The sequence below is a fragment of the Hippoglossus stenolepis genome, chromosome 20 (assembly GCF_022539355.2).
Source record: "Hippoglossus stenolepis isolate QCI-W04-F060 chromosome 20, HSTE1.2, whole genome shotgun sequence".
Lineage (NCBI taxonomy): Eukaryota > Metazoa > Chordata > Actinopteri > Pleuronectiformes > Pleuronectidae > Hippoglossus > Hippoglossus stenolepis.
This window is the reverse complement of record NC_061502.1, coordinates 17,271,824-17,284,351: the sequence shown is the minus strand read 5'-3', so window position 1 is coordinate 17,284,351 and position 12,528 is coordinate 17,271,824. Positions and strand designations below refer to the sequence as shown.

General features: G+C 43.2%; 1 protein-coding gene across 5 annotated transcripts in view; it reads left to right on the top strand.

The window, feature by feature from the left end:
* The window catches only part of ryr3 (ryanodine receptor 3), a 90,796-nt gene that overhangs the window by 44,744 nt on the left and 33,524 nt on the right, over positions 1 to 12,528 (top strand). For 3 of the 5 annotated variants that reach the window (XM_035144420.2, XM_035144419.2, XM_035144417.2), the window contains 13 exons: positions 309 to 484; positions 676 to 724; positions 849 to 1,009; positions 1,770 to 1,932; positions 3,154 to 3,240; positions 3,780 to 4,006; positions 4,570 to 4,782; positions 5,387 to 5,996; positions 6,382 to 6,582; positions 8,606 to 8,708; positions 8,872 to 9,006; positions 11,315 to 11,588; positions 11,786 to 11,900. In XM_035144420.2, coding sequence (XP_035000311.2) covers positions 309 to 484; positions 676 to 724; positions 849 to 1,009; positions 1,770 to 1,932; positions 3,154 to 3,240; positions 3,780 to 4,006; positions 4,570 to 4,782; positions 5,387 to 5,996; positions 6,382 to 6,582; positions 8,606 to 8,708; positions 8,872 to 9,006; positions 11,315 to 11,588; positions 11,786 to 11,900 — 2,514 coding nt within the window. The remainder of the gene's footprint in view (positions 1 to 308; positions 485 to 675; positions 725 to 848; positions 1,010 to 1,769; positions 1,933 to 3,153; positions 3,241 to 3,779; positions 4,007 to 4,569; positions 4,783 to 5,386; positions 5,997 to 6,381; positions 6,583 to 8,605; positions 8,709 to 8,871; positions 9,007 to 11,314; positions 11,589 to 11,785; positions 11,901 to 12,528) is intronic. The other 2 variants (XM_047338156.1, XM_035144418.2) reach the window with 1 other exon arrangement.

The window sequence follows — 12,528 nt, the reverse complement described above, 5'->3', positions numbered from 1 at the left end:
GTGACGTTTTTTATTCCGAAGTCACGTTTGAGCACAGGATTTTCTGTCAGTTCCCAAATCTCTTGAATCACCGCTCAGAAATCGTTTGTTTAAACCTCAAGTGTGTCGTCATGTGCTCGTTGTTGTGCTGCAGTGTTTAGTTAAGATTTTAAATTCCTCTCGTGTGCAGAATCTATGTCTATCTAGTTTAATCTATGCAAACAGACATCATGAACAGTTCTGCTGCGGCTGATGGGCACATTGGTGTCGTGTATTGATTTCCCTCCTTTTTTGGGTTTCGGCCCCTCACGACGGATTTAATTCTCCAGGTGACGAGGATCGATGGCACAGTGGACAGCCCGCCCTGCCTCAAGGTCACCCACAAGACGTTCGGCACACAGAACAGCAACAGCGACATGGTCTACTGTAGACTGAGCATGCCCGTAGAGTTCTACGCCGCCGACGCGTTCCTGGACGAGTCGCTGAAACTCAGGTCAGAGATCAGGTCTGCATTGGGAGTGATGCAAGGTGGAAATATACTGTTCTAGTAGCAATGTCACACTGATCATCATTTGGTGGGAATTGGCTGTTACTCGCTCCGCCTGGGACATCGATGCAAAACGATTAATGTGGGTTTTTTTCAAAGAACATTTTGTTCCTCGTAAAAAAACCTCCGCTGTGTTTTTGTTTCTGCAGCAACACTCCAAAAGAAGACGGAACTGTGGACTATGGAAGAATCACAACTGTAAATCAAACTCGATTTTCAGAGATACACATGAAAAAACACATTGTTATACATTGAAGTTCTCTGCTCAACAAGAACCAAGTAACCCTGTTGTACCTGTTGTGTGTGTTTTTTTAAATGGCAGTACTACCACTCAGTGAGAGTGTTTGCTGGACAGGACCCTGCCTCAGTGTGGGTGGGCTGGGTCTCACCCGACTATCACTACTACAGCAAGAACTTCAGCCTCAACAGGACGCAGACAGTCACCGTGACCCTGGGAGACGAGAGGGGCCGAGTGCACGAGAGGCAAGCCCCCTGCTGTTTCCCATAAATAGAGTTTATATGAAGTTTATAGAGGTGTGGTACAGTTGATACTTGATTCTCTAGAAAAACAGTGAATACCTGGGAATCTTAAATATATGCCACCCTCCCTGAAATACTTTAGTGTGTTCTCAGTGTTTTGCTTTTCTCTCCACAACACTTTTCTTGTGTTAGAGTTAAGTCCATTAAGCCTGAGGCAAAGTTCGAAGTAAGACTTAAGTTGATTCATCTTAGTTGGATCACGCTGGGTGTTGCAATGGATGTAATATTGTGAGACATGTATTCATGGATATGTGGTAGAATCTTATTAGTTTCTGCACAGAACCATAAAACCAATTCAAGAATAGACATTTTTGGAGATTATTATTATTATTAACATTTAATAATTCTACACAATTAGGCACAAACCTTTAGTTCATTGTGGTCTTTGATATAAATATAGCAGGAGTTTGAATTACCTGGCAAATTATAACCCGAAACAGTTACAACAAGTTAAATATGAATATATACAAATTATTCTCCTGCTGAAGAACCAAGGACCTATTTTATCTGCCAGTTTCCATCCTGCCTCAATACTGAGCTAATGGAGAAAAGAGCCTCTGTGTGTCACAAAATGAATATGAATGAGGAAGGAGTCACAACTCAACACAGATCGATGAACGTGATGAAAAGATGTTGTGCACATGTTCCTTGTCTCTCCGGCGTCTTTGTGGATTGTGCTCATACTGTGCTTGTTGTGCTGCAGTGTCCAGAGGAGCAACTGCTACATGGTGTGTGGAGCAGACGCCGTCGACCCGTCCTCCTCCAGCCGCACCAGCTCCGACCTGGAGATCGGCTGCCTGATCGACCTGGCCACCGGCCTCGTCTCCTTCACCGCCAATGGAAAGGAGCTGCCCACAACGTATCAGGTAGATAAGAAGAGTCACGGACACACGGTGGTGGGAATTGACAGAAAGAACCCAGACACACGGACAGGTGACTTTTAAAAAAAAAACGTGGCTCTATAGCGTGTACATTCAGGGACTTAAAACTTCTTTTGGAAAGATGCTACTCGGGTATATTTGTATTGCCTGCACACACTGAGATGATCTCCCTTTCTTTCACCCTCAGGTAATGTGCACAAATTAGTACTGCGGTAAATTACATCTGCAAACAGGCAGCTGGGCCGTGATACAGCCGAATTCTGATTTGTTGTCATTATACAGAGAAACACTGCTGAGTAATCTCTGTCTCTTCCTGAAGTCAGGCTGTAAACACATCGTATTGAAGCCCTGACGAGACATTGAAGCCCTGTGAATCGTCCATCACGTCTCGTTCTGTATTTATCTCTGTTATTGTCTCTTTCTCTCCTTTTCAACCCTTTGATTCAGTCGTGAATTGGCCGTTTTCTTTTTAAAAAGAGGATCAAGAAGCTTTTACCCTGATGAAAAGCTTCTTGTCCGGTTACTGCATCAAAGAGCCTGGTTCTTTGTATTTGTCTTTTTGGAGGTTGTTATCAGCGATACTCATTGAACTGGCATTTAGAACATCTGGCTAATCCGTTAGCCTGGAGGTTCAATGGCTTCTGACCGTTTTCAAATGAATGAATCTGAGAATCAGGGCAGCATTAACATGACAATAGATCCCTGGTTTGATCCATGCACGGAGGCTTGAGTCCTGCTGCAGCGGCTGCAGGTTCAAATCCGGCCCTTTGCTGCATTAATGTGTTGCAGTTTTAAAGGAGACGTATGAAGCCTTTTCAGCGTATGTTTCCTCTTGTGTGTTGTGTGGGTTTTTTTGTGTATATAAAAGTTCTACAAAGTTTTAAAGCCCAAATTCCGCAGTAAAGGAAGCTCCTCCCCCACAGAAAACACACAGCTAGTGGTTGACCAGTAACATTACAGTGGCCGAGCTGACCAATCAGAGCAGACTGGACTTTATCAGGAGCGTTTCAGACAGAGGCTGAATAGAGGAGCTGCAGCAATGGACAGTCTGAGGAAAGTTTTCTGATCATTAGAGCATCTCAACCTTTTAGAAAGATTAACCTGGACATGAGCAGAATATATCTCCTTTAAATCCCACGAATCTACTGCAAACACAGGCTGTGTTAACTAAGTACGTGATGTTAATAACTTAAATGTGTCTTTCAGGTGGAGCCGAATACTAAGCTCTTCCCAGCTGTGTTCATACACCCAACCTCTGCAAACCTCTTCCAGTTTGAATTTGTCAAGACCAAGGTTTGTAAATCTAACACTGTGCATGATGTGGTGCAGAGTAGTGATGTGTGGTTTTAACTTAATACTATAACCATAGTCATACAGGTTTTTGCAATCATTAATTTGTCATTAAGCTCCGTCTCCCCAGGGAATTTGGTGGAATTAGACTATAATCATTGTGCATTTTGTTTTATAGATATTAACTACTTGTGATAATAGTAGGATAATTACCTGACCAGTAGGATTACGTATAAAGTACTGAATGGGAAGTTATGTTTGCACAGTTTCGTCCAGATTATTAAAACACGTTTCTTTTTCTATTATAATTACTTCACTGGCCTTGTGCTCGACTGATTGCTCGTCTAGCTGTGAATGAAATATTAATGAAGTCATGCTCTTTCTTATTCTGCTTGAACCTGAACCTTAAAGCACCACAATATTTTAATCACTTACAAGTGTTTGTTCCAGCAAGTTAAATGTTCCTTGTAGGAGACTCCTTTGGATTAATATTATCTCTTGTCTCTTCGCTCTCCTCGCTCTCTACTTCTCTCTGCGCCCAGGATGCCATGCCGCTCTCATCGGCCATTTTAAAGAGCGAGCACAGGAACCCGGTGCCGCAGTGCCCGCCACGACTGGATGTGCAGACCATCGTGGCCGTGCTGTGGAGCCGGATGCCAAACACCTTCCTCAGCGTGGAGACGGCCCGAGTCAGCGAGCGGCACGGTTGGGTGGTCCAGTGTCTGGAGCCACTGCAGATAATGGCTGTTCACATCCCGGAGGAGAACAGGTGGGCTACAAGGATAAAGATCGGTTTGGAATCGAGCTCATGGTTCTGTCTCGTTGTGTTGCTGCCGTCATGATTGTGATTCACAAGTGGTTTGGACATCCCATGCATATCACTTAATGAAAAGCAAATCCACTCCTTAATTAATTGCATAGAGCACTTTATGCTGATGTTAATTATTGTTGTTGCAGCCTTTAAGAGATGTGTTATATGAAATCCTCCACTTTATACCATCATATCAATGTATATCAGAAATAGTAAATTAATATCTAGATTGTATTGATAACCGTATATGGATGAAAAAGTCAGTTTTTGTCTATTTGAGTGAATTAAATACCGGACGAATAAACATTGGTGCATAAATCATACTGGAATCCCCGCAGTATTTCCCACAATGCTCAGGGAGCACAGGGAGCCATTAAAAAGTGTGTAAACAGATGATGGTGAACATCATAGTGCTTTGTTCCTTTTGTAAATACTGTTGTAATAGTATTACAGTCTCCCAGCTCATAAATACCGTTACAGTGTAAATGACCGCTTTGCTTTTCTCCTATCTTTCCCTCCAGGTGTTTGGACATCCTGGAGTTATCTGAGCACGAAGACCTGAGGACGTTCCACTACCACACGCTGAAGCTGTACTGCGCCCTCTGCGCCCTGGGAAACACCCGTGTAGCTCACGCCCTCTGCAGCCACATGGACCAGTCCCAGCTCCTCTACACCATCGACAACCAGTACCTGTCTGGGATGCTGCGAGAGGGCTTCTACAATGTCCTCATCAGGTGTGTGACACTCACACTAACTATCATTACAGCCGTTCTGCTGGTTTTGTACCTCCACTTTCATTGCTCATCAGATAATCTAATGATGATCTATGATAGAGTCAAGTCCATCACCAGAAACAGAGCGATTCACAATCGTGATATAAGTCTTAATAATTACCTGTGTGATTTAATTGTGTTGCTGGCACACACCCAGTGTAATGTAATCTCACGTTGTGCCAATAAACCTTCGACTTAAACACAGAAAAGACATAATTGGGCTAAGTCACACATTATGAATGTCACCGTGTACATTTAATAATAAGAGCTTGACTCCATTATCAGTGAAAATGCAGCTTTTAGTGGAGAAAGTTATTTTCTGTGTGGGTGGAGAGTTCTGTCTCAACATTTTTCATTATTGGCCACAAAGTGTTTGAGAGCTCAGCATCTAGTCGAGGAAGTCGCTGAGTCACGATATTGATTAACAACACGGTAAATTCCCACACATATATTATGGTAATTTCCTGATGTGGGGCTGCAGAAATCTTTGTTTTTCAACTTTACAAAATGGCCCAGTGTGCAAGACGTATGTAAAAATAGAACTGATTCTCCTTCTCGTTGCCAGCATCCATCTTGAGACGGCGAAGGAGGCTCGCCTAATGATGAATAACGAGTTCATCATCCCCGTGACGGATGAGACTCGCTCCATCAAGCTGTTCCCAGACGAATCCAAACGCCACTCGCTGCCCGGCGTGGGCCTGAGCACCTCCCTCAAACCCCGCGTCAACTTCTCCTCTGTCGGCATCATCGACACCAAGCAACACCAGTACCTCTACAGCCCCCAGATCCCCCTGGGCGTCCTGAAGGAGAAAGCCATCAGCATGCTCACCGAGGCTGTGCAGGGCGGAGGCACGCACATCCGCGACCCCGTGGGCGGCAGCGTCAACTACCACTTCGTCCCCATCCTGAAGCTGATCGGAACGCTGCTAATCATGGGAGTCCTAACCAGCGAGGAGGTGAGGCTGATTCTCCTCCTGATTGACCCCAACGTGTTCGGAGAGGCCAAGGAGGGCGAGGACGGGAAGGCGGATGAGGGGGCCGCGGCGGGGGAGAAGGAGGAGGTGAGCAAGAACGAAGAGAAGGCCGTGGAGGCGGGAGAAGAGGAGACCAAGGAGAGCAAACCGCCGGCTAAAGGTCTGCTGGAGAAGTCACTGCCTGAGCCGGTGAAACGCCAGGTGAGGAAAACAATCATGGAAACATTCACACGCTTGTTTTAAACATGAACTGAAAATAGTTCCATCCATCTCGTTTGCTTGAATTTGATTTGGTTCAATAATTCTTCATTTTTCAGTAATTCAAAGCTACAAAGAGACGACATGACTGCACAGAAAGACAGTGACTGAATACTAATGTTTTTATCTACGACAAAATGTTCACAAAAACTGATTTAATACATGAAGGAGATTGAGGAAGATAATAGTATGTGAAGTTTCTGGAGTCAACAAAACACATCAAATACTACAGACACACAGAAAGAGAAAGTTTAATTCTATATTTATTCTACTCTCCTGCTGAGTTCATCTCTGTGCCAACATTTTGTGATTCTTCTCTTCTCTTCAGATGTGTGAGCTGCTGCATTACTTCTGTGACTGCGAGCTCAAGCATCGCATCGAGGCCATCGTCTCGTTCTCTGACAGCTTCGTGTCCAAGCTGCAGTTCAACCAGAAGTTCCGCTACAACGAGCTGATGCTGGCGCTCAACATGTCCGCCGCCGTCACCGCCAAGAAGACCAAAGAGTTTCGCTCTCCGCCACAGGAGCAGGTACAGTCGACATCCATTTCGAGATGTAATTTATGTTCAAGGTTGTTTGAGGTGTTGTATTGGAACAGAACCTCCGAATGAAGACTTGGGCCTTGGGGTGAAAAAACAAAGAAAATCAATGACCATGAGTGGAAACAGCAGCAGATATATACACTCTCAGATTTGAAAGTTTTGTAGTATTACCCTTTTTACTTTCAGTTGTTCCTTTTCCTTAAGACCAAAGGTGAAATTGAACCTGGAGCCCGACGACCAAATTACAAATAGAAAAGGAAATTAACAGACTTCAAATGTCAAGTACAACCAATCCACTGCACAGCCTTAAATTAAAACTAAACAACAAACACATTGCAAAGTAAGACGTAGCATACAATCGATGTGGCTCCGTGAAACGTGAATCAACCAAGCAGACAGCAGAGCAGTTTGTCCACTACGTGAACCACTCAGACCAAAATGTCCCCCTGAGGGTTTTTACTCACACAGCAGATCTTGAAGCAATTGGCTCCTTTACTCTAAAGAGGTCAGACTCTTCGTGTCGTCCAGGTAAATGGTCCGTCCGAGGACAAACTGCAGCGTGTAACTCTGATTGCATATTTGGATCCACATCGCAGGAACAAATAACGTAACCTTCAAAATAAAGGCACCTAATGAAATCCCAGCTCTATGAATAGCCTAGATATGGGACCAATATTCCTACTTTAAAAATATTTTTAAGGTGTATAAGCTTATTCTAGATATTTAAAACATAAAAACATGCAATAAGAATCTTACATTTTGTCTAAACTTTGACTAAGATACAAACTATACATAAACATTCTTCAGTGTAAAAACTCTGGTGGTGGGTATGTTTCTAAATAAACTATTTTTGTTTCTTGTTCAGACATAAACACTGATTGAATATACAGTGTCTGCAATAAGCTAATTGAAATATTGATCTAACTGTGCTATAATAATAATAATATGTAGTTAAAAGTGTGACAGAAGTTCAAGCATGACCCCCCGTTACAATAATAAACACTAGAGGAATGCAGGATGATAAAAAGTAAGTTTGAAGCTTTGATTTAAAGGAAGCTATCGACTCAGCCTGCTGTATTTCCTCAGGCCGGGGGGGGGGGATGCAGGGCCTCAGAGCTGCTCCCCCTTAGTCTTCAGCCCAGAATCTGGAACAGTTAAAAGGCCAATGCCAGATGGAGATAAATCTTATTGCAAATACTAGACATGCAGGGTATCGATGTTTTGCTCCGTAGGGAAAAAACACCTCAAAATCAATGGATTCCCACCTTGAAAGTTTAGTTTCCCAGCTTTCTACTCAGTTTGAAATGTAATAAGCACAGAGAGTAGTAATTGAAATATTTCTTGAGGCTCTGTGATGAAGTCTTGTCTGGATCTCGCCGCTCAGATGCTCAATACAACACAAACTGAAGTTGTGCGCTTCCTTCCACCAGCACAGTGTTGTTCAGCTCAGTGTGTAACGCACTCAGTCAGCACACTGAAGGGCCCGGGGCTCAGAGTGTTGTATCTAATGAGCAGACGGCTTCACATAACACCCGCTTCTCTTCTTAGTGTGTCTCAGAGCCAGAGTAGAGAGAGAGAGAGAGAGAGAGAGGAACATCATTATTCTTCATGCCCTGTAACCAGTTTGGCTTCGACTCGTGTGCGGAGCTCCAGCACACAGAGCAGCAGCAGGTTGAGATCTGCGTGACTGCAATTCTTTCAGGGTTCGTTGTGTTTTAATTGTATTTCCCCCAGAGTTTCAAAGTCATGCAGGAAGACACAAACTACAGCTGCACAAAATAAGTAGGAACGGTCAGCAGCAGGTGATTGTGTGTCTGCGATGTTCTCCAGGATCCCTGTGTGTTCCTCCCGTGGTTTATTATACAACTGACAGCACAGCAGCCTAATCTGGACATTGAGGAAGCATCTCATTTATATTGACATTTATGTCAATGAAATATTATTTATTTCCCCCTCTCGTCTCTCACAGCTCTTCTAATCTTTCTGTTTGTCTGTTTTTTTTTTACTGCAGATCAACATCCTGTTGAATTTCACTGCAGGGGAGGACTGCCCCTGTCCCGAGGAGATCCAGGATGAACTCAAATCCTTCCATGAAGAACTGCGACTCCACTGTGGTACAACTCATTGTTATTGATGCTTTCTACTTCAGGCTCATTAATACACTGGATCCTAAACTACACTTAGCCTCCTTTTAATGTAAATGAACTTAAAGGCCGGTACCTCTCACTCTGTGCACATTTAACCACTGGATACAATATGTTGTCGACCATCTTGCAGGAATTCCAGTGGAGGAGGAAGAAGAGGAGCAGGACACGTCGATAAAAGGCCGTCTCCTTGCTCTGCTCTACAAGATCAAGGGTCCGCCTCAGAAGACAGAAGAGACACCAGCCGAGACAGAACAGCCTCCTCCCAGTGAGTACATTTATAAAGTGACAAGGACAAAAGGGGCTGGTAACCTGAAAGCTTCCTTATGGGTTGATGGAGTTTCATTTTTTTAGGATTATAACTTGAAATCCAAATCGTTGTTTGCCGACGTTTGCTTTTTTATTTCCTCTTCAGTACATTTCCAAATCATTCAGCCACTAACAGGAGCATTTATGGAAACATGATTAGATCCAGACCACGATTAAAAAGACTAAATCCACCGATGTGTCAAACAACAATCAGATAACGACTGTAACATTTATTAAACAGAGACGCGTCCTGTTTGACTTTTGTTTCTGAGGACGTTATTAATCTCCACTTGCTGGATCAGATTCGGGCTCAAACATTTACAGATGTGACTTTAACTGATGGAATTTAATAGAAAATCACCATCTGACTTTATCTTTGCTTTATTCTGGGGTCAGTGGGTTTCACTGCTCTTTTTTATTCATGTCCTTTGCTGAAAGCATTGGTTATGTTCTGTACCAAATAATGGAAAACTAATGGACAGATGCTGCAAGACTGTCTGCTATAAATTTTAATGCCTGACTCCAGCCTCCCACACCTCCCCTGCATTATTGAGAAGCTTCACAAGTGGACAGGTGATGAGATTCGAGAGGACTCCGATGGACATGCATTAACTCGTCTGCATCATATTAAGATCATGTTGGAGTGCGTTTAATATTCATGTGGGAGGAAAGAAGCTGATTTACCATTTTAATGTCCATTAATGTCTAATCTGAACATGATTTGATGAAATCCTTTACTTGCAGTTCATTGTTTAGCATAAAAACATAGAGAAGCCATTAAATTCGTACCATTGCAGCCTTATTAGGTGCTAATTAGATTAAATTTTAACAGTTTATCAATGCGTCCAAAACTGACTTTGGATCAGCTATGACTCTTTCTAGTAAAGGACACCATACTGAGTGTGTGTGGCCGTTTGCAGGCTCTCTGTGACCGTGACGACTCCCACGTGAGCCAGTGGTTTAGACGATGCAGAGCAGATGTTTATCGGGGGGAGACATTTACATTCATCCGGGCAGCCGGCTCCGTCTCCGCCTCCCTCTCTCTCTCTGTTTGTCTCTCATTAGGATTCCGCTCGAATCTGAACCTTTGTTTGCTCCAGGTTGTATTTTCTTTTTACCAGTTTCAGGGTATGAGAATTCACTGTATTATCACTGGGTTGTTGTTTCTGTTAAATGCAGCTGAACCAAGAGTCGAGTCTATATCATCATACTTGCATGTGTAACTGTGTCACATTGTGTCAGTACACACTTGAATTTACTTAATAAACACTGTGAATAATTCCTCAATTTGTAATACTACCTGTGAAATACCGTGTACTATTGTGACACCATGAAATCAGGACATTTCCATATCGTGAAAACCTCATGTCATTGCAGATCCTCTACAGATATTGGACTATTGATTTTCACACTCAGAGTTGATAGTATCAGTGTTGTCATTCGAAGAGGTGCAGCATTACGCCACAGGCCACATGAATCACTCCAGGTCACCGTGTTCCTCTGTAGCCTCTTGTTCCACTGTTGTCGTCTGTGAGATTAAAGTTTGATATGACCTGTTTAGAATTAAGTGTTTTAAAGCATCACCACAGATTTACAGCTTTGAAGAACATCTCCTCTTCCTGAGTTGCAGTTTAATTTCCATCCACCTCTTTATAGCTGTTTTGTGTTGCTATAAATACTGATGACAAACATGAGGTAGACGGGCGTTATTCCTTTATTTGTTCATCAGCAGTCCTTGGAAACAGTTTCAGACATTTTATTATGAGGTTCTATTTACAAGGTACGTGCTGTTATCATGATTAACAGCGTCACTGACATTGATGCGTCCCAGCCTCCACTGCTGCAGAGCTCTGGTGGCCTGTTTAATTCAAAGTTTATTAAAATTGAAAGTATCACGTGTTCATATCACACCAGGTTCAACACTGCACTTCATTGCGAAGGTGATAACACGAACGGTTCTTAAGATTAAGATGCGTTCCACATACATTCAGAGATTTCCTGAATTATTAAATAGATGTATAAAGAGATTTTCTTGTCTTCCAGTTTGACGTTATTGATTAATCCATCTCTGTCTATTTGGGAAATTACTGACAAGTTATAATAGGTATGAAATCCAGTGGCAGCACAATTGCACGTTCTCTGCTGTGAGTGTTACTGCATTGTGTGGACGTATATAGTCCCCAGGCAGTCCACACAGGAACACACAGTTTGTGTAGCAGAGCAGGCACTAATTTTCTACCTCTGTCGAATGTCTCTCCCTTTCCCAGCCAACCTGAAGGAGCTGATCTCCCAGACCATAACCAGCTGGGCCCAGGAGTCCCACATCCAGGACCCCAAGCTGGTCAGAGTGATGTTCAGCCTGCTGAGGCGGCAGTACGACGGCATCGGGGAGTTGCTCCGGGCCATGAAGAAGTCCTACACCATCAGTGCTGCGTCCGTGCAGGATGCTATTAACCTGTTGGTGTCTCTGGGTCAAATTAGGTCCCTGCTGTCAGTGCGTATGGGCAAAGAGGAGGAGAAACTCATGATCGATGGTCTCGGGTGAGAAAATACCTTCCAACAAATGCACTGACTTTGGTCAAGGCAATATTAATGGTTATCATACATTTCTCCTTCATTTAAGATTATTACTCACTCGGATATGTTTCCACAGCCCTGCAGGATTCCCAGTATTCAGTGTATTGCCTTAACAGGTTTAAATATAATATAAATATGAAATTACTGTCGTTTGTTCGCAGCGACATCATGAACAACAAGGTTTTCTACCAACATCCCAACCTGATGAGAGTGCTGGGCATGCATGAGACCGTCATGGAGGTCATGGTCAATGTGCTGGGAGGAGACAAGCTACAGGTGAGTGTGGCTGCATTTCACTTCGTACCTTTGTCAGAACAACATGGTCCTCTTTCATCATCAGCAGTTTGAATATGAAGCGTTTATATCCGATCAGGGTTTTATTGAATGTCATGGAATAGTTAGAAACAAACCTATTTCCATGTGTTTACTGTTTAAATAATTACCAGTTCAATTCAGCAATAATTTGTCTAATATAGAATAAGGCTGCCACTAATTAGTATCAATTAATCTGCAAGTTATTTTCTTTTTGTCAATTAAGTATCAGGAAAATAATAAAAAATGTCCCTCACAGTTTCCCAGTGCACAATGAGACATCTAGAATCTGGAACCAAATGAATTTGAACTCTGGCTTTATTCTCAATAATATTAACTCTTGGGGGAACTTCTAGTTCTTTACTTAGATCCTGAGTTTAGCTTTTTGAAGGATCTGATTGAAAAGTCCTGGCAGCGACGAGCGTTTCGTGCTGCAACATTTATCCCAGGAGGTCAGCGTGAGCCAAGAGCCACAACCTAATGGCCAGAAAAACCACACGGGGTAATGGAGAGGGGACAGTGGAGTAAACCAGGCGGAGACGATGGCCTGGGGGGGGGGGGTGAGGGAGGCCTGTCCTTATTGGGCAGCGCC